We start from the raw sequence: 21,497 nt of genomic DNA, 5'->3' as shown, positions 1-21,497 counted from the left end.
ATATATATATATATATACATATATATGAGAAGACGAAATATTGTGCACGAATATCGCGAGATATTAAAAAAGAAAGATAAAAAGAGAGATAAAATGTTTTCTCGACGTTTGGATATATTTCCATTTGAAAACAAAACTATCATCGGAATTAGGCGTAATTCGATCTGTCCGGAATCAGCTCGCTATATTGCAATCGCGTACGGCCGCGTTCAGCGTTAAATGCGACGTGGCCTAGGCGTACCCCCGAGTGCTGTTGACCCGGGTGCTCTGTCCGCCGGGTACCGCGAGGTCGTGTCTGAGCACGCACGCGTAACGGCTGCGGACGAGCACCTCGAAAACGATGTTTCCGAGCACGCGGTGCACGGCGGCGCCGTGTTGCTGATATAGAGGCGCGCACACAGCCGCGCGACTGTGGAAATAATTCACCACAGATAGAGCTCGTGAAAAATTTAAGCCCGCATTAAATTAAGAGAGGGGTGCGTCGCGCGACGTTTGAGCGCGATGCATACACACACACACTCCGGGCTTTATAAAGTCCGAAACACTCGCTGACGGAAACACGCCCACCTCGTGACGAATTAAGCCATTCAATTAGAGCCGCAATACGTTCTTTCGGGACGCGCACGTGTCGCGTCGTCGCGTCACCGATAATGAAGAGACGTTGCAGAGTGGGTACTACACGCGTTCGACGCGTGTGTGTTTGTTTGTTCGTTTGTTTTCGCGAACCTTTCGACGGGATTTCGCCGAAAACATTGGCTACAGTCTATTTTGAACGACTTGTAAATACGAAGAATATTGAAAATTAAATAAAAATAAAGAATACAAAAAATGTACAACATTTTATTTGAACTATTGCCATCTCCCGGAAATCACACAAATCTCTCAGTGGAGGAAAAGAAGTTCGACTGCAAATATATAGCGCGCGCAAAGTGAATTATTTTTTCCAGGATTTCTTGTTCAATCGAATAAAGTGTATCATGCAGGTCGTAAAAGTGGAATACGCTAAAAATCAAACACGCACCGTATATATACGCGTCTTGTATGAATGTGATTTTGATTCTCCGCACAGATTCGTTTTCTCTGCATAACATGGCATATCAAATTACAACGGGAATTCTGTTCTGAATTCTCTTGCGTATATTATACAGTATCGCGTCTGAAATGGAGTTAATGTAATTTCGCGCGGAAGTATAACTTTTATTTCAAATGTAACTTGCGTATCCCGCGTGTAATTTCATCGCCAAGCCGCGTGTGAATTTCTCGAATTGTTATTTATCCGTAGTCTCTCCGATTCTCGCGTTAAGCGCACACACGCCGCGGAGAGACACTTCATGCGCGTTTGTTGACGATTTCCGCAGCTGTGGCGATGGCGATGTAAAACGGAAACCTCGTATTAACGAAGAAACCGCGAGTCGATTCGGCCTGCGCAACTTTACGTCAGAAGGTAGAATTTCATTGTATATAATATTACACGGCGGCATTGTTGCTCGCGTTCACAGCATTATTATTCCTTCGTGCGGCGAATGCCGCTGCTCTTGCCGCGGAAAAACACCGTCTTCTTCTTTCGTTCGTTGATAAGCAAGTCGTTGGAGCTACGTGATGGTGAAATATTCACAACGAATTCAATAACGTTAGGTCGGTTCGTGACAACATTCGGTTTCAAAAATTCGATTCCCTGCTGTGAATTCTGCTTTACGTCGTGCGCATTCACAATACCGTTCGTAGAATAATAAAACACATCGCGATCGCAGAGATAGATATATAAATACGCGTCTCACCGATGCGGATCGCATCGACGCGCATCGGGAAAATTATCGACTTTTCGGCTCACGTGTGAGAAACATGAACGTAATTCCGCGAACGAAAGTTGACGAGTTACGCAGAACTAGTGCAACGCATATGTAAACATTCGAATTAGTCCGGCTAAATGTACCAGTGAGATTCATCAGCAGGAAATGACACTGAAAATAACGTTAGTTTTTTTCCGCGCGTTCGCATCGACATGCGAAGCAGGAAACGTTGTCGTCGCGCACTGTGCGTCGCATATTTTAAAATATACGAGACTTTACATGGTCATGCAAAATGCAGCTTCACATGCAGCAACGCTTTATTAACTCGACATATATTTCGTGTACACAATAATTGAGCGTAACTTATTCATACGGGCGGGTGTTTACGGGCGCAAGCCGAACAATAAATTCGTCGCTTTTGCGCCGTCGCGGCTGAAGATGATCGGAATGAATATTCACGAGCTTTTCACGCGCGACAGCTCGGTCTTTTCTAAACGATCGCGGAATCATCGACGCTTATTTTTTTCCAACGTTATTTTTCCGCCCTAGAGACGAGGGATAGAGAGTGTTTGTGTATGTGCGAGAGAGAGAGAGAGAGAGGGGAGCATTATCACAATTAATCAAACGCTGTATCGACCAGCTAACACGACAGAGCGTCGCGTCACGCGCAAATTGCGGCACGATTATCTCCGGCTCGCTCGAATCGGTGGTGCCATCCGTTATCGAACGACAGAAATATCGTCGTCGGGATATTTTTATTCGATACGTATTTTCTGAAGACGCCGGTGTATTACCTGCGCCAGATGCAGGTGAGTGCGCCGAGATATTCGAGTGTAGTTGGCGAACGCAGCTTTTTATCGGGAACACCGTTTTCTCGTGCGCCTCACTGATGACCAATTCACCCAGTTTTCCACGGCGCATGCGAAAGTAGAAAGCAGAAGCATAAATGCGACGTGAAACATGCGAGCAGTGCCTTCGACAGATGCGATCGTCGAATATTCCTCTTCAGTTCAGCATAATTTCGCAGGATAAAAATAATACTGGTTTTTGTATTATAAAAAATATTTTATTGTTTTATTCGTTTTCAATATCAAAAATTATTTCAACATATAATTTACAGACACATTAAATTTTTAATATATTAGGGAAACTTAGGAAGAAAACAGTATTTGTAAAAACAATATTTTACAGATACAAAGGACTTTTTTAACAAATAAAAATTCCAGAGAAGAGCATGGAAACATCGCGGGATCTAAAACTAAAGATTAAATACCTCACGAAGACAACGACGGAAGTAAAGTATATTTTTTGGCGAACGATCCGTTTTTGTTAACAGTGTTGTTGAGTCACATTCGGCGGCGGTGCGTCTTGCAAAATTCGTTGGAGGCTGCCAGAAAGAAAGAGAGAGAGAGAGAGATAGAAAAGGGCGGCAAGTGCGCACGCAGACGACATGCATCCCTGAGACTTACTTTTCTCCAGAAGTGACTCCATGGCTGTTAATCTCAGGCAGAAGTCCAACGAGTGTCACGCGAAGGAACTCCGCGAAGACGCCAGACAGGAATAGTCTGCGCTTTCTCTGGTCCGGCGCCAAATGATGCTTTGTGCTCGACTTGTGTGTTCATCAGCACAGGACGACGACGCGATACTGTCGATTTATCATTTGTTCTAATTCACACGCGTCCGCAAGATATTAAAATGCGCTCCGTTTTTCGCGACCGCGCATTAGCATCGACCCGAGTCAAGAATCAGAATGAAAATACGTAAAGAGAAGTAATTCGGCGCCTCGGTTATTGGATTTTTGTTCGCGGTGTGTGTGTGTGCGCGCGCGCGCGCGCGTGTGTGTGTGCGTGTCGTAGAATGCCACGCACGCACATTCTACACGTACGTACAAACACGCGCAGGAAAGCGACGTTTGCGAACAATTTCTCTCGGATGGTCGAATACGGAATACATTACCCTCGTTAATGCATTCGCATTAACGTTTCGAGGTTGTTGAACTTTGTCTCTCGTTGCACGCTGCTTTTACATCTCTATAGCGAGAGAGCTACAGTTACAAAATAGCGAGAGCGTTCGGAGCAAATTGTGTATACGCCGCAGTTCAGTCGCAGTGATCACCGGTAAATAGCGCCTGTACGGTCGACAACGCCGGAAAGGACGAACGGATGTGGAAATTTGACTCCCGCTCTCGTGTCAATTGAGCCATCTGTTGAGATTGCTCCGGATCCAGTTTTCGTGGATTATTTCGGAAATACGTGATAACGCTTACGTAAGGGTTAAAACGCGCGTTGTATCCCCGAGAGACAACACGGGGACAGCATTGATTCTCTTGCGGACGAGATGCGGATTTTTGCGAATTTTCGTTCAGCGATCGCGCGTCACTCGGGCGAGACTGAAATTCGCGAATTTTTCCTCTCGCTACTCTAGGGAGGGAAGGGTCGCCCACACTAGTACTACGGCCGCCCTCATCCTTCGCCGAATCCCCGACATGACGGCGCGCTCCGCTTTTCCCCGTCGCCAAGCAACGGAATCCGCTTTCGTGTGCGAGTACTCGGGCACTAGGATACCCACCTCTGTTTAATGTTATCCGTGAGCCCCTGACGTATGCTTACACGCTCGCAGCCTGGCACCATCGATTGCCAGCCGCCCCTGGCCTCGTGGACCACATTCGAGGATTGAAACCGGGAGAATATTTCTCGTTGAATATCTTTTTCTTTTTTTCTCTCTGCTGCGTGCAATAAATACGCGGAGATTGCTATCAATTAATGATTGATTGTATTTTATATGTATTACAGCGCGTACACTGTTGTAGATAAATATAGTGAGATCGTGTTTTTATGAGAGTCTTTTAAAAGAACGGAATGTTGAAACTCGAAATGCGAAGTTATATATTTCACATTTTGATCTTCACAAAATCACGATACGTTGCAACGCGTTTATTTCAGGCACTTGGCACTGCAAATTTATTACGCGTTTGTTATTCAAAGTCTGTAATTGAGTTTATTTATTTGTTCTTTGGTTTTTTGAAAGAAAGAATGTAAAACGATAGGGCGGAGAGAGAGAGAGAGAGGACAGAAAAAACCATGAAAACGAAAAATTGAAAAACTTTCGGCCGAGTAAACATAAAAGAATCCAGTCTCTTCGTTACCGGAGCACTATGTATTTTTGCAAACGCTTTGAAAACTGCAAGTTTCCATGCTTACGGGAGAAGCACTTCGGTCAATGAACAATTACATTTACAGATTGTTACTGCTGCATTGTGCGAGCACTTCAACTCAACAAGATGCTTATGAGATAAAAGAGGAGAATTCTGAAGGCTTTTTGAAGTCCCGTCCCATTGTACGCTTCTCGACTCTTGCGCATTTGCATATAAATGTTACTAAAATATAAAAACATGTGAATTGAATTATGTGTTTAATTTTCTCTCTCTCTCTCTCTCTTTCTCGAAAATAAAAAAATAAAATAAAAAAAACTGCGCGCAATACCGAAGTGCTATCTTCAGAAATACTCTGCCGCAATTTGTCGCGTCTCACACGGAAAGAGAGACGCTGTGCGATATCAAAAATTAAATTATTAAATACGTTTTAATTAAAAATTAATGAGAGAGTTAGAAATGTTGCGACTGAATTCTCAGAAATCCTGAAAAAACGCAGAGGATGAGAAAGAATGTGTATAATTACTACGACCGCAGAGAAGTCAGTATCTCGGAATTATTTGACTCGACGTTCAATTACAAACGTGGAACACGCAAGTATCAATAATCGTGTAGTTATACGTTTCGCATAATGGCACAGAGTAAACATTACGGTGAGCAATAATTGAGTTATCACATTACCGGCGTGTATATACACGTACCGGTCATGCATAAACAAATATAATAATCCGCAAAGCGGCATTCCTCCTCTTCTCTCTCTCTCTCTCTCCCACTCTCTCTCTCTCGATTCATCGAGAAAATTAAAGCATGCTTTTGTGAAACAATATTTTATTTAATGTCCGCAAAAATCGCGCGTTTTCACCGCGCGCGGTAGCCATCGCGCGGCGAGACCTCTTCTTTGTACGCGATGCATTATTTATTTATGCAGCTACATTGTTTTAACGTCGATCCGGGTCGTTTAAAATGAATAGAGATATTGGATATATAGCGTAGAGAAAACATAATTACACCGTCGATATAGTGCGTAAATAAAATACCGATAACAATGAAATTTTGCTCCTTCTAACCGTACCAGAATAATCGTTACACCGTTTGTATCCATTGTAATATTTACTATATTACCGCATTTATTTTTATATTTATGTTTTAGCGCCGATACGTCACGTGAGACTTATCGAAATGTCAATGCACAAAGTAAGATACGAACAAAATCATTTGACATTTTCTTTTTTATGACGTTTTTGCCTTATATTGACATAAAACAAGATGCTGCTAAAATATCCTTTGAACCTGCGACTTACAGCAGAGGAATATCGAAAATATTTACCGGAAACGCATTTGGGATGAAAATTGATATCGAATATCGATAAGCGGAAACTGCAGGCGATATAATTTATGATGTCATCGTATTTGATGAATGGAATATTATACACACAGAGAGAGAGAGAGAGAGAGTAGGATCTGTTTGCGCAGCGAAGGAAATATATTAGAGAGTGCGCGGTTTGAATACGAGGATGTGTAAGGGATTGATTGTAGAAACACATTGATGACAATTTAGTTAAATGAATTTATAATAAACTTCACAAGTCGTACTGTACATCAATTAAATCAGCCTCGTCAATAAATTACACGCTTCAATAAAATGGAATGATCAAGATACACAAAGTGGTTGTTGTCGTTTATAACACATATGTGTATATATTATAAACGACAACGAAATATATATATATGTATATATATATATATATATATATATATATAACTCGATAATATAGCACATCTGTTCCTCGCTTGAGCTAACGTCCGATTATGCGCGATCGGCAATTTGCAATTCGTGATTCACTAAAATTCGTGAGAATTTCGTTGTTCGCATGTGTAAAACCTGCCACACTATTCGCAGTTGATTGTTTGTAAATATACGCACAAAAATTACGAATTTACGCACGGCGCGATAAAAAAAAAAAAAAAAAACGTCGGATCGGTTCGTGATGATTTGCGATCTCTCACAGTCTTGTCGAAAAACTGCTCGGCTGGCAAATCAACACGAACAACTTTAATCGCGCGTCGAATGAATGATTTTTGCCTCCGCACTGTTTCACATGAATATTGCACTGAATCACGAATTGCGAACGCGCGCACAATCCGAGCGCTGGCTTCATTAGTACGTAGTTTCCTAAGTAGCAACACAGAAAGAAGTTCGCGCGGATATCCGATTCAGGTACATCATCTCGCACACTGTAAAATACTTAGGCGGGCCGCAACGCTCTCAAGAACAACACGTTTACTTATCAGTTATTCATACAGAGAGAAAGTATGCACGGAAAAAAAAGTTTTTTGCCGGAAAAGCAAGAAGATTAGTTGCTACGTGGATAGCAAAGAAAAAACTTGCTATGGGGGCCTACTGAATATTTGGTTTCACTAACAGAACGTTTTGTTGATGTAACAAAAAATTCAGTAGGCCTAAGCGAGTTCTTTCTTAGCTGTCTAAAACTTTTTTTTCCGTGTGTGTATATGTGTGTGTGTATACATGTTGTATTTTCTGTGCAATTTTACGTATTCGTATTTCTCCTGCACATACGTGTGTGCGTAGACTAAGTGTGTGTATATGTGCGTGTGTGTGTGTGTGTGTACGCGTTGCATTATGTATCTTATGTAGTTCTGCGTTATATGTGTGTACTTTTGTCTGCTGTCGAGAAATACGCACGTACATTCATGCTACGTTAGTCACCTTCTGAGTTATATATAAAAGTACGAAAAAAAAATTATGCGACGAAACATACTATATATATGTATACATATATATTTTATATATATATATACCTACACATTTGCAAACACATATTATCCCGCTGGAAGGAAGCAAGTATATATATATGTGGTCTAATAATAATAAAATATCTCCCGAATGTATATATATGTATATATTTATATATCGCGAGTATCCAGCCGCGTCGTTTGTCGTCGCTGTAGTGCTTTTTTTTTTTTTTTGGACATTCGTTGATCATCGGATGAGAATGAACGTCGAATAAATCATCTCATCGGGAGAGCTTTATCTCTTTCTCTCGGTATCGTCCTCGAGTCTTCCTTTCTCTCGACCTTTCTCCCGAAGCGGATCGAACTCTCCTCTTCACAGTCGCGCCCCGTCACTTCCATTCCCTCTGCCATTCGAACCGAGCCTTTCACGTTTCACCACCTTGACGTTGGCCCTTGAAGGAGGTTCCCTGTATTCACTCCCGATCGTGTATATTGCCGCTGTCGTGGCGATCCGAGGCGATCCCGTAGAGGAAACGTCATCATTGCACAAAGCGCGTCTCTTGAGCTCTCCTGCACTTCAACCTACTCCTCCTCCTCCTTCTCGTTCTCTTCTCACAAGCACGTTGACGTACGCAAAGTGTTCCAAAGCGCGTTTCTCGAACGATGCACTATATGCTTTTTAACGAATGGCGATTAGAAGAAGCGCAAACAATTCCAAAACGAGTCTCGCCAACGGTCGCAGATTCACCGCGGACGATCCCAACACTGAAAAAAATCACCAAAACACAGGACAATGTAAAAATCCGGTAATATCTCTATTTTTTTTTATTTTTTATTTTTATTTTTTTTTTTTTTATTTTTATCTTTTATTCTTAATTCTCAATCGCACAAACTTCTATGGAATTTAGAGATAGCGGATCAACGTCGCTCTCCGAATGTTTCGTACATGACTGAAGACGATTTTAATGCGTTCCCGCTCAAAGAGCTTTCGTCAGATCGCCGGATGTTGTTCGAGCTTCTTATAAAATAAAACGATTTGCAAACAAATATTAATCCGCGTCTACGGTTTCTCGGGAACGTCTCGAATTTCGATAAATAGCCGGCGACCGACCCTTCTCGAGTGATGATATGTGTTTACCGAGTCGTCTTCGAGAAAACGACAAAACTTTACCTCTCACCCCAACCTGCCCGTCGGGCTTCTTCTGACCGGTCTGAAAATTCGGCGGTGGCTGCAAGTAGTTGATGCCGACGATGGTCGCGGCCGGCGGCTCGTAAAGCGTCACCTTCGGCCGATCCTCTTCGGCGCTGACTTCCGTGCTCTGCCAATAAATGTCGTATATTGACGCGCTGCAACGTATCTTCAGCTTGCCGCTGATGAAGTGATCGTGCGTAACCAGAAACTGGAGCCCGATCTGCGAGATCTGCCCGTCCAAGTCGTTCGTGTCGAGGCTGTTCGGACTGTATGTACGAACGTACGACTTGAGAGGCTAAAAGAAAATCGAAACAAGAAAAAACTAAATATCAGCTGCATCGATTGCACTACGTGACATCTAAATGTGTACAGACACCCCGGCCAACATTGTTCGAGAAAATAAATATGTTACATATAGCCGACAAAAATATAATAATAAGAACAGGTTTTTTTTTTTTTTTAATCGTTCGTATGTTATACTCACACACGCATATGTGCCTCTAATGGAAGTAGGTAAATGAATTCAAATTCAAATATTTAATCTTAAAGCAAACATCAATTAAGTTTCATTAATCGATTCGATGGGAGCCAACGAGTTCGCGACCTAATGGACTGTTATAACATGGACAGAATAAATACTAATATATAGCGTATATGTACAAGGATGAAAAACTATATTCGCGCTGCTTTGTTAATGCCTCCCGCTGTGTGTTGTATAAATTCTCGAGAGGTAGACTTTATTTATTTATTTATTTTTTTTTTTTTTTCTTTTTACTCGAGGATTATGCGCTCGGCACGGAATAATTTACGTATGGATGCATTAATGTAGAGTGATTATAGAAGCTATTCTGAAAACTGCGAAAACGATGAAAAATATTTAAAGCCTTAAAGCCGCTATTCGCGATAAAACTTTCAGAATTTCATCTCTAATGCAAAGACATCTTTTCGAAATAGGAAGAGAGCGCGAACTCCCGCTTTGAATTATTCCATTTTAGTGTTCGAGTTCCCAATTAACGGGTCGTGAAAGTATTAGTGAAAATAATCAGAGGATCAGACTCCAGTTGAATGATTTTCCACGCTTCGCCGAATGTTGTGCTCACTCGCCCAACTTCGGAACGTTGCGTTCTCTCTCTCTCTCTCTCTCCTCGAGAGACGTATCCCATAAGCTTCCTTGTCTCCGACGTTTGATCAGGGATAATGGATCAAAGCCGTGGTAAACTAAATAGAGGTATCCGATCCTCCAATCTCCCCTCTCCGTCTGTGTTCCCCAACCTTTTCGGGATACCCTCGTCTAACCGCGCGCGCATTACCATCATTAGCAGTTAGAGCATACCTGCCGATCGTTGATATACCAAGTGAGATTCGCGGCGGGCTTGCTCCGGTCGGATGTGCAGTTCAAACGCAGCGTTTCGTCGACGCGGTATTTCCTCTTTAGTCCCTGTATCGACGGCATCTCAGACGGCAATTCTGCAAAGGCAAGGATATATATCCGGCGTTATATACACACAGCGTTTCAGATCTAAGCTATAGCTCTTCTCTAGGCCTCCCCAAAGTAAACCCACCTTTTCCTATGTATATACATATATGTACATTTCTTGAGAAATTTAGAGAGAGCAAACTTTTTCTCACTACTGAAAATATATACATGTATATGTATATATATATATAGTATATCGCGAACGAGAGATTCTTAAATCTTCTTGTAACGTATTCTAAAATTACGAAACTTGGAGCTGAGTTTGTTCGAGATTAAAAAACTGACGATAATAAAATATCCATCGTTTTCATCGGGATTTTTGTTCGTCATTTTTTAATAGCCTCCGATTTCGCATGTGTTTCAATGACAACGAAATGAGCTTTCACATCGTCGAGAAGAAAGTGAAATACGCAAAAGATGATTTGAGGATTTGTCAGATCTCACCCGGTATAATATAAACACACGTATAGATCGAGACATTGCATGATATCGCGTGCAGTCGAGTCGTCGTCGCCGTTGTTTCAACGAGGAGGGTTTGACCAGACTCGTTCTCCAAACACGAAACTTTCGGCGCGGTGACGATTGGTCGATATCAGGGAGACGCGTAAAACGTTCTCCCCTCGGCATTCTCGTCGCTCGAAAAATTCTTCTTTTCTACGACGAACGACTCGTCCTCGCGTGTCTGAACGTTTTTCGCCATCGGCATGCGTCAAAATCGTACAACCGTTACTCCCCCCTCGAACACACGCACGCACATCGTTACAAGCACCTGCACACGTGTCACAGACACACCCCAGTCTCTCTGTGTTCTCGCGAAATATTACTCTCCCATTTTTTTTTTTTTTTGTTTTTACGGGAGAACGTAAATTCGCGCGCTTCGGCGAGCCTTTACGACGATGAAACGCAAGCGAATAAAATTGTCGTTTGTTTCAAACGCGAAATGCGAGAATTCAATAGTCCGTTCTTTCGGAAGATTCACGTCGCATTCAAAAAAACTCCGCGCGGATATATTTTTCTTCTTATATTCTCCGTTCGCGAACGAGGACAGGTGCTTGCAAGGGAGGAGAAACGCGAGCAATTAGAACAGATATTTAATTCTCGCCGGAAGAGAGAAGATCTTGCACACACGTAATATCAGAGAATATGTACATTGCAGTAATATTCAAAAAGGAAGAGAAAGTCACCTCGCGTGCGGCGGGAAAAACGTCGGTGTCGGCGCTAAATTTACCAGACATTGCCACGTTCTTAATGAAAAGAACCTCGAAAACAGCGACACGCAATTTACGTCGTTAAAATATATTACTCGGCGCGACCCCTCCGTAAATTTCAAGATCCGCCGGAGCTTATACGAGACGCTTTTCTTTATTTTCTCGTGAAGAGCCTCCTTCATGAGCGAGCTCTCTTCGTCGATCTTATGAATTATCGTCAATCGTAAAAGTTTTATCGACGTCGTGGAAAACGCGATTTAAATAGCGTACGCGCGCGCACGCTTATTATTATTTCCCTTATCAGAGTCCGATATTACGAGACGGTCGGGCGCCGTAAAGCGCCACGTCAAATTGCTTGCGCGCGCGAGTAATAACGCTGTAACGTGTTTTTACGCAGCCGATGTCGCGTCTGAAGTTATTAGCGCGCGAGGGATGAGGGAAGAGCGAAAACGAGAAGACACACTTACCGACAACGTTCATCTTCGCGGACCTCGTAGCCGTGTGGAAGGAAGGTGCGTCCGCTGATACCTCGCAGCTGTATTCGCCTGCCGCTTCCAATTCCAACTTCGTCAGCACGACTTGCGTCGCGTTGCTCTCGGTTTTCTGCGGACAAAGGTAATTCATTACGATCGTACGTCTCGCTGTGCGAAGCATCATTGTCGTCGTCGTCGTCGTCGTCGTCGTTGTCGTCGTCGTTGTCGTCCTTCCGCCTGCGCTGTCGCACACAGAGATCGCAGGAAGAGTACTACTCATCTCATCAGATGAAATGCGTGGCACGTGTGCGCGTCACACGTGTGTGTGTGTGTGTGTGTGAGCGTATGTGAGATACGGTAATGCAAAAGTCTTGGGAATTCATTCCATTCAACTAATGACCAATGCATCCGCTGCCATCAATCGCGCGACATGCGACCGACGACCCGATTATTCGACATCAGCTTTATTCCCAAACGGGAATCCCCTTCGTGCTCTCTCGTCCGGTGCGTTAAATATTTGCGATGCACTTGCAATGTTTTGTTTTGTTTGTTTTTTTTTTTTTTTTTTTTTTTCAGGTTTGTTTTACATCGACTGCCAGTTGTGCGACTCGTTATCGGCGATGTTAGTAATGAATATCGTAGCAAGGTGTTTGAGCTTTTCGAATTGCATTTCGAACGGAAAGCGCCCGCGGCGCGTGACGTCCGTATTGCAAAATTGACGCAGGAGGAGATAAAAAAAAAAAAAAAAAAAAAAAAAAAAAACAAAAAAAAAAACAAAACAAAACAAAACAAAAAATGATTGATACGAGAGTAAAACGATCTGTTCGCCGAGGTTGCGATAAAGTCGCATATCTCACTTTGCGAACGATTGTTAAACAAGTATCATTTGATCATAATCGGCGCCGTCTCGCGTCCGAAATTCAGAATTCTAAATTGGACTCGGCTGGATCGCGCGCGCGTCTCTCGTGCATATAACGCGCATAAAATTATATTTAACGGCGCTTTAACTGGGTTGAAACGTACGAGCGATACGTACATTCGCGAACCGCTCACAGCGGGTAAAATAGTATATAATAAAATGCGTATAATAAAACATACATATTCAAAAGACGAAATTTTCTCAAAACAAAAAACTATTTATTTGGAATTATTTTGCAATTTACATAAAAAGGTACTGGCGTAAAAACATCAACAACGCGCAAAAATATCATTAAAAATATCATTAAAATCTTGTGAAATTTATTAAATCAATTAGATTAATAAATGGAGTATATATAAGAACGCGATGAAAAAAGAAAAAAAAACACGTGCGTGTTTTACACCGCGCGTTGTGAGAAAAAAAAACTGCAATTTTACAAAGTGAAAAATAAAACTGAAATTTGACGGGAAGAAAGAAAGCAGAAAGCGCGACGTCGGGACGAGCAGCGTACATCGACGAGGGCCATCAGTTACCCCTCTCGCGTGGCGACAGCTCGTATTCAAAAACTTCGATCAGCCGATATGTAGAACGGCAACCGGTATACAGCGAACAGGAACTGTACGTTCCGGCGCGTTCGGTGTTATCGTGTTTCATTCGCAACTTCTCGACCGCAATAAATCCTCGCCTTTGCTCTCGCTCTCTCTCTCTCTCTCTCTGTCTCTCTTTCTTCTTGATGTCGCTTTTTTTCCCGCTTCCGCGATCGAGGTCCCGGTCGCGGTCCCGCAAGAGTCACGAGATTTCTCGCGAGAAGAGCCCGAGGGACAAATCGGAGGTTCTAAACTCATCTGTTAAGGGGGTGAGAGAAAGATAGAGAGAGAGAGAAAGAGAGAGCGAGAAAAAGAGAAAAAAAAAGAGAGAGAGAGAGAGATATGAGGGGAGAAAACTCACCTTCACCGTCAGATTTTCAATGGGAAAAGTCTTGATGGCCGGGTTCTCGTTCGGGGCATAACGATAAAACTCCTGGTTTCCTTTGTACCATTTGACGGCGTACAGAGGATCACCCTCGGTATCGTACCAACAATTCAGCGTCCCCGTCTCGCCCTTTCTCACAGCCATTGGAATCTGGATGCGCACCTCCCGCAGACCCGAGCAAATTCCTGGCAAAAAAAAAAAAAAACGAGAGTGTAGAGAAAAGTTCGTTAATTATATTTTATCGGTCTTGTTGACGTCGAAGGGGAGAGAGACCACCGCCGCTGTAAGCCCGATTGTCGTCAAAACGTCGGCAGTCCGAACACGACGTGTGTTCGGCGACTCTCGCGTAGCAGCGGGGCGCGCTTATCGGAGCGGATAATCTTGGCGGAGTTATTAGGGCACGTAGAAACTCTCTCCGCGTATATGGATCCGAATCTCGACTCATGCCCCCGGGGGGAAAAGAGGAAATGAAAGCCGAAGGTTAGTTTCTGCCGTGTCATGTCATGAGAGACGGCTGAATATCGCCCCGCCGATGCATACCTCTCTCATCGATTATACGTTTCGCGGACGCACACACACACACACACATTGCGCGATTCCCCAAACACACTCGAAACATCGAGAGAGAGAGAGAGAGAGAGGTTTTTTTTTGTACATTCGCGGAGAAGGGGTGCGTCGAAATACAAAGACGCCGCGTCACATAATATTCTATAGTTATCGATTTTGAAGTTCAAGCGATGGTCTACTTTGATCTGGTGCGCATTCGTGACTCGACTTCGCTAAATATCATCTCGCTTTTTCAAATTGATAATATTCGCTCGACAAAAAAATGAAGAAAACTGAAACGCAAAAGGAATTAGTACGCATCGCCTACGATGACTCGTTGAAATTTTATAAAACTGCCTCGTTTCCGCGTCACCTGAATTTAGCCGCTAGAACACGGCTAGAAATAAAAAGATCCGATGGAAAAAGATACATTAACGTTAATTAAAGATTATATTTCCTCCGGTTCCGCGCGGCACGTAGAAGAGTCGCAAGGAGAAGCCTCATCTTTTAATTAGATGAAATGATCCTCGGCGAGAAAGAGAGAGAGAGAGACCCTGTGAACCACTGGGCTTCGAGGCAGACGGCTAGCTACACACAGTCCCGACTGGTTATCAGAGAGCGACATCGTCATTACGCGGAAGTCCCCTCGTAATGAAAGCAACCGCGAATATAATACGCCGACCTCGCGAGAGAAATAGTTTCTTATAATAACGACGGGCGGCTACGCGAGAGCTCGCCTCTCTCATCCGCGGATTCGAAATTATTCGGCGAATCCCACACCGGCCGCTGGAATTCTCTATCGATCGCGAATAGAATCCTTCCCGCGTTACCCCGCGCTACCGTCCTCGCTTCCCATATCCTCCGATCCCCCTTCTCCGTTCTCGCTTCTCGCTTCTCGCGGTGCCGACCAAATTTTCTCATTCACGAGAAATGGGATCGATCTCACACGCGAGAAACAGAACTTACGCGTTTCCGAGCGAATTTCGTCGCTCTCTCTGCGGGCGCGCTCCGCAGGAAATTTCCACGTGTCGATATATATTCCCGAAGGAACGTTCACCCCTTCGGGATAAGAGACGCTTCCATTCTCCGGCTATTTATGCCGCGCGTTTTGCATAAAGGATTACGCGACAAATCTATAAACGTCTCTCGCACGTTTTCAGAGCCGGTGCGAATAAGAAATTCTATTGTCGACGATTTATTTGCTGGTGTTTTAGGATTTTTTTTTTTCTCTCTCATGTATAATTTCGACGTCAATATATAAAGCCCGAGCTGTAAATCTGTAATTCGCTTTATTTAGTGATTGTATTTAATTAGCGATGTGATCATCAGTTGCATATTATACATGCACGTCGTAAACGTCTATTTTTGCAAATGTCGTTTGTGATATGAAAAACTTCCGACCGTGTGAATGATTCATAGTGATACACGTAACAAATAATCATGTTAACATGATGACATTTTCAGTAAACTTTACGTCAGAGGGAGAGAGAGAGAGAGATAGAGATAGAGAAAGATAGAGAGAGGTTCTTAATGTTTCTTTTCTTGGAATCGATATAATCCGATTATTCGCAGTTTCGCGGATTGGATGAAAGTTTTCGCGGAGACGGATAAGGAGGAGACGACGGGAAGTTGTAGGGAAATATTGCCCCAGTGCATTAAAGAGTGTGACGATCCCGGAGCGTAATGTGTCCCCCACCTCCGCTTAGAGGCACTTTGCGGAGCTTACGGGTATTTAGTTACAAAACCACGAGGGCACACACTCTCCTTTCTCTTCCTCTTTCCCTCTCGTGACGTGGTTGGTCGTTAGTCGTTAGTAAAAAGTGGATTCGCGACAAGCCGCCATCGGACGAGAGAGGTGAAAGAAGAAAACGGGAGTTTAAATTGACGGTCCCCGCGTCTCTCGCTCGAGACGCCCGGCATTCGGGGAGTCTATCGTCGTCGTGTCGACGACTGAAAGTGACGAACGTGCTGTCGCGCGAAAGGAACAGATAAGCATGCACAAAGAGACGCACTCGTGGGATGGGCGACGATTACGAGGGCGGCCGTGCGACGTTAACGAGTGGAATTCTCATGGAGTCGCCCTTTTCGGGATTACGGGACTTTTTTGTTTTTTTTTTTGCACAGGAAAGGCATACGAGCACATTAAAACGTCGCATTATTAGTCCCTTGTTAGGGAGAATAGGAAGAAAAAAATGAGAGTGTAACACGATACGCAAACAGTTTGTCATTTTCATTTTTGACGTGAATATACTCTCAACGATGAAGTGGATAATATCAGTCTCTTCGAGAGGACGGCCGCTCGATTCGGAATATTCGATGCCGATATATGGTATCGAAGCGAGCTCGGCTTAATTCGCTTACACTAATGACGATACGCTCGGTTTAACGGACAGCTCTCGCGCAAGTGAATGCGATTTCACCCGATCGGACAATCGCGCGAACGGATCCGCAGAACGGATATGACGTTCGGTAGAGCGATCGGCTTAATTAGCTGCTGAGCGAAGCGGCGCGATGAATCGCATTTGCACAGAGATAAAGAGAGAGATAGATAGATATATGAATAGATAGATAGAAGAGAGAAGCCCGTATCGCTATGCGCTTCGACACTTCGCACTTCTCGTGTGTACTCCAATAAAGGACTTGTCTTTTGTGACTTTTCTGCACAATCGAACGAAATCACCGCGGCGAGAGGTGCAACGTGCCGTCGATCTTGCGAGACTTTGATTTGCGATTTCGAAACGTTATTTGATTTTCTCGCTATTTTCGATGCGGCCGATAAAAGCGAAACAGCGAAATATGTGAGGGAACAATTTTTGGACGCGCGCGGCGCATAGTTATCTGCATTACAAATGGTTCACGATGATAACAGGGAAGTTCTGTCTTTTCTTCTGAATGGAAGAAAAAAAAAATTTATCTCTCGTGTAATTCGCCAGCTCTCACAGGGAAAAGATATCTTCGCGCGAAGAGATTCCGCGCGAATAAAATGGTACCTATCGTTAATCATTTTGGAGCTAACGACGAGCGAAAAAAAAACACACACACACACATTTTGCTTTAAAATATATCCGATTTCATGTCCATTCAATGATTAGTTCGAAGTTCTCTTTGGAGCGAGATGTTTGTTGACGTCACAGTCGCCGCAGCTTTTCATGACGTAAACGGTCGCGTGGAGTTTATTCCACACCTCATTTATCAAAACGCTTTATTATTTGTTGCGAGGATTCAAAACTGCTACAATTCTCCGTTTTCGTTTATTTTTTTCCACGCTACGTGGATATGCGGCAACAAATGGATTACATATTATATATATATATATATATGTATATTGCGTTCACAGCAACGAGAGAACAAAATCATCGAAAATCGCGCGCGTCTCTTTGAGTCTAAAATATTGAATCTAAAATCGCTGGTTTTAATCCGGCGGTTTCGATTACGCACCGAGCGGGATAAGCTTCTTATCAGTATTCTCGGATATATGATCTCGTGACTGATTGATAACCTTATGTGACGCAAATGCAACGAAACGACGAAGAAGAAATCAACGCGGCATTTTCTCTCGATGCTGTTGTGATACAAATTAGATATCAAGGACACATTCGCGCGTTAAAGTGATTTTTGCGTAAGAAGATTAATTTCAAAGAGCTGCGCCTATTAATGCCAGATGTGTTTTTTATTTTTAAATAAAGAAAAAAGCAAAAGAGATACTCTTTGTGCAACGATGGTGGCAAAGCGATTTCTCTTTTGCAGAAAGAGTCGTCATCGTTATTGCGTCTTTGAATTGCGCCGCAACAATTTCTCTAGCGATGATCGAGTAATTAGATTGCTCGCACCGGACGACGTTAGGCCAAATTGTCCGAGCAGCGTGTGGAGAAGCGACGACTGGCGCAAGAAGAGAAGACTCGCCGCCTCGCGTGTCGTAAACTCGCAATCGCCGTCATTAACGCGAGTGTGCCGTTCCCGAGGCGGGAATTCGTCAAATTCGTTAATGTGCCCTATTATACGGGGAACGCCCGCGCGTTTTACGGCGCGAACGGGCAACGACCCAACGTCATCAACGTCGTCCGCCGTTATCTCGTGCGTCCGCGGCCGGGTATCTCTTTCTATCTCCCGTTGATTCAACGCTCGCGGCGAAAAGGATCTCTTGTCTCCGGGACGCCGAGAGAAACGTATGTGTCGTCCGCTTAACAGTTTTTGTTCCTTTTGTTCCCTTCGCTAAGCAACGCCTTTCGCCGTTTTATACGTCGGGACGAAAATCCATTTCTCCGCGCCAGGAAATCCCGACAATCCGACAGACGCCCCCGATGTTCTCTACGGCGACGTGTGTGCCTCCGCGCGCGTTATGTTCGCTTGCCGCCGCCGCCGCCGCCGTCGTGCAGTTTCAGCGCAACCCTCGCCGTGTATATGCATGTGCTTTACGCTAATATCTCTAATGGATGAAGTTTCTGATACCGCGAAAAAGGCTCCGGCCGCGGCGGAAGCGCTTGAGTATACATTTTACGAGACAACTAAATTAATGACGGAGATGCACAGTCGCGCCCTGTGTAAGTCGATGTTTTTATTCCTCACCGGCGTGTACATACACACACGCGCGCGCGCGCGCGCGCGTGAGTGTTTTAATAAATTATACATAATAATTTAATCACGTTCAACATCGGCGGTTTAATTCAATTCGCTTGTAATAAATAGGTTACATTTAGTGTGATGATTTAACGCGCATATTTCTGCGAAAAATCAGCCAAACAGACAGACAGAGAGAGAGAGAGAGAAAGAGGGACGACTAATCTTTTTACATGTGATATAAAATTCATACATACATTTGTAACATGTAAAAGTTACATCTGCGTTTTACTCGGTCATATTAATGTAACGACGTTTGAATCAAAATTACGTTCGAGAGAAAAGATTGAGAAAATCTGCCGCAAATTTTGTCTCACGATGAGAGACAACGTTTATATTTTCCTGTTTGATCGTTCAATTAACGTCGCGATCGTTAGCTAGTCGTCGTTTCGATCCGAAGATTCAGAAACAACGAGATCTCGGGTAATAGATTCGGGTAATATATCGGTATTTGTTGTCTACCTCACCTGTAAGACGTAGAAGTTGCGGGCAACGAGGGAGAGACAAGAAACGCGGGAGTCGAAAACACAGTCGAGACACCGCGCGCGAGGTAAAAGTTTTTCCGTTTCTCAAGTTGTACCACACGAGTCACGAATTTCTCGGGAAAACAAAATGTTGTTTCGCAATGATCAAACTCACGAGACGCCGTTGATCACGCGAAATTGGTCCATTCCGCGATAGCGGGAGTGAAACGGCTGTTCTACGCGCGACCTGTTCACATTTACCCGATAATCATCGGGCGCAGCAACACCACTTCGGCACACACACGGCCGACAAGGAACGATTGCAAGGATGGATCTATACCGGATACACCGTCTATCGGGGCAATGAACGTGTAAAGAGAGGCCAGGCAGCATAGCGGGGTTGCATAGCGGGAAGACACGCGATTTGAGACACGGAAGCGCGCGGAGAATGACGCGAGGGTTGCATGCATGCCGTCGATGACACGAGCACGAGAGCACCATTGTGAGCACCGGACGTGAGCGGTCGGAGGGAAATTCTCCGTGCTACGCGCGTGCCGACGACGTGTGTATATAACAAGAGGGTTGTTTGCAGTGTGGACACAGAGGGAGAGAAAGCGCGGAGGAAGAAAAGGCGTTGCGTCAAGATGACAAACTCACCTACGATGTGAATCCACAGCAAGATTTTTAGTTCCATGGATGCTTCTGTCGGTGCTCGTCGTGCTCGTCTATGTGTCTCACCGGAATCGTCTGCGATCCTCGCTCGTCGTCCGTTGTCGTCTCGTCAGACGCGTCTCTTCGCATCGTCGTCGGAGAGACACCTCTCCGCGCGGCCTCTCTCCTGTGTGCGGTACTTCAGCAGCAGCAGCAGCGGCAGCAGCAGCGACAACCAACACGGCGCGCGTATATCGTAACGATGTAGGGAAACGACGACGAGAGCAACATCCCCCTTTACATAATACGCTCTGCGATCGAGGTCGTCAACGTCGGCCCGTTGTTACGCGAACGCGAACTCGATCAAGACCCGGTCCGATTTTTGCTTCGCCAAGCGATATGCGCGACCCGCCGAGCCCGGCTTCTCTCTGGTGGTGCACGGTCGGCTCCGTCGTTGCTGGAACCCCCTCGTTGCGCTTCGCGCAGAATCAATTTCCTCGCGAAGCAACGACGACGGCGCCGGAGACGCGCGCGCGGCGCCGCGCGTCGCGAATGCGCGAGCACGAGAACGCGAGACCGCGCCTGCGTTTCCCGGCGTCGTTTTTAAGTGTGTCTTGTGTGCACGGGATGCACGTACGCACGCGAAAGACACACGCACGTCCGCACTGCACACACATGTAAAAGCGTACGTGCGCACACAACGAAAACGACACGCACCCACTCGGCGCGACGCCGCGTCGCGGGGGTGAATGTGCGTGCACACACGAGTAAAATCTGGTCCACCGATAGATTCCGAACAACCCCGAGTCGGCCCCGATAGGCCGGTACCCTCGTCGTCTCCCCCTTAGACGACGTCGCCCCTCTGCGTCGCGACGTTGTTCCTCCCTTTCCGCGTGTGTGCGTGTGTACGCATTCGCAGGGATGAACGCACTTCTGCTACGTGACGGGCGGTCTTGTCGCCGATGTATTTCCTTCCTTCTTTTTCGAGAGATGCCGCTATCGATATTCTATCAGACCACCTATCTGGCTATTCGTTTGTCTGTTTGTACGTCTCGTCGTTCGTTGTTATCCGTTGTGCTTCACTTGGAAAATACCCATTCGCGATGGTAGACAATATTGCGCTCCGATTTTTCCTATTCGAGATATATATATATCTGTCAAATTTCTTTCTTTTTTTTTGGACTTTGATTGATAATGACTAACTACTTCCGCAGTATCCGATAATTAATTGCAAATAAGTTCTTGCACGTACTTTAATCTCGCCTTGTTGGTTTTTCAAATAT

The 21,497-nt window shown here is 44.5% G+C and overlaps 2 protein-coding genes across 3 annotated transcripts in view; both read right to left on the bottom strand.

Annotated features, from left to right (window-relative positions):
* Positions 1-3,424, bottom strand: part of LOC109856035 (choline transporter-like protein 1) — a 21,016-nt gene extending 17,592 nt beyond the window's left edge. The window contains exon 1 of one of the 2 annotated variants that reach the window (XM_020430854.1): positions 3,260-3,424. In XM_020430854.1, coding sequence (XP_020286443.1) covers positions 3,260-3,281 — 22 coding nt within the window. In that variant the 5' untranslated portion in view covers positions 3,282-3,424. The remainder of the gene's footprint in view (positions 1-3,259) is intronic. The other variant, XM_020430855.1, reaches the window with a different exon arrangement.
* Positions 3,425-7,902: 4,478 nt separating this feature from the next.
* LOC109856021 lies at positions 7,903-20,665 on the bottom strand. Its single transcript, XM_020430826.1, has 6 exons — positions 20,221-20,665; positions 13,913-14,121; positions 12,040-12,175; positions 10,221-10,354; positions 8,867-9,182; positions 7,903-8,460 (listed from the first exon to the last, which is right to left on the bottom strand). The coding sequence occupies exons 1-6, from the start codon at positions 20,255-20,257 to the stop codon at positions 8,375-8,377; spliced, it is 918 nt and encodes a 305-aa protein (XP_020286415.1). The 5' UTR covers positions 20,258-20,665; the 3' UTR covers positions 7,903-8,374.
* Between the last annotated feature and the right edge of the window lie 832 nt (positions 20,666-21,497).

Source organism: Pseudomyrmex gracilis, unplaced genomic scaffold (assembly GCF_002006095.1).
Source record: "Pseudomyrmex gracilis isolate BER0280 unplaced genomic scaffold, ASM200609v1 scaffold_105, whole genome shotgun sequence".
Taxonomy (NCBI): Eukaryota; Metazoa; Arthropoda; class Insecta; order Hymenoptera; family Formicidae; genus Pseudomyrmex; species Pseudomyrmex gracilis.
Note: the sequence above shows the minus strand (reverse complement) of the source record. Positions and strands in the feature narration are given on the sequence as shown.

Coding starts and splice junctions, on each gene's coding strand:
- LOC109856021 (XM_020430826.1), bottom strand. CDS start 20,257: ATGGAACTAAAAATCTTGCTGTGGATTCACATCGTAG. Junction 12,176..13,912: donor TTGAAAATCTGACGGTGAAG/GTGAGTTTTCTC, acceptor CTTTGTCCGCAG/AAAACCGAGAGCAACGCGAC. Junction 8,461..8,866: donor CGGGCAGGTTGGGGTGAGAG/GTAAAGTTTTGT, acceptor GATTTTTTTCAG/TGTTGGGATCGTCCGCGGTG.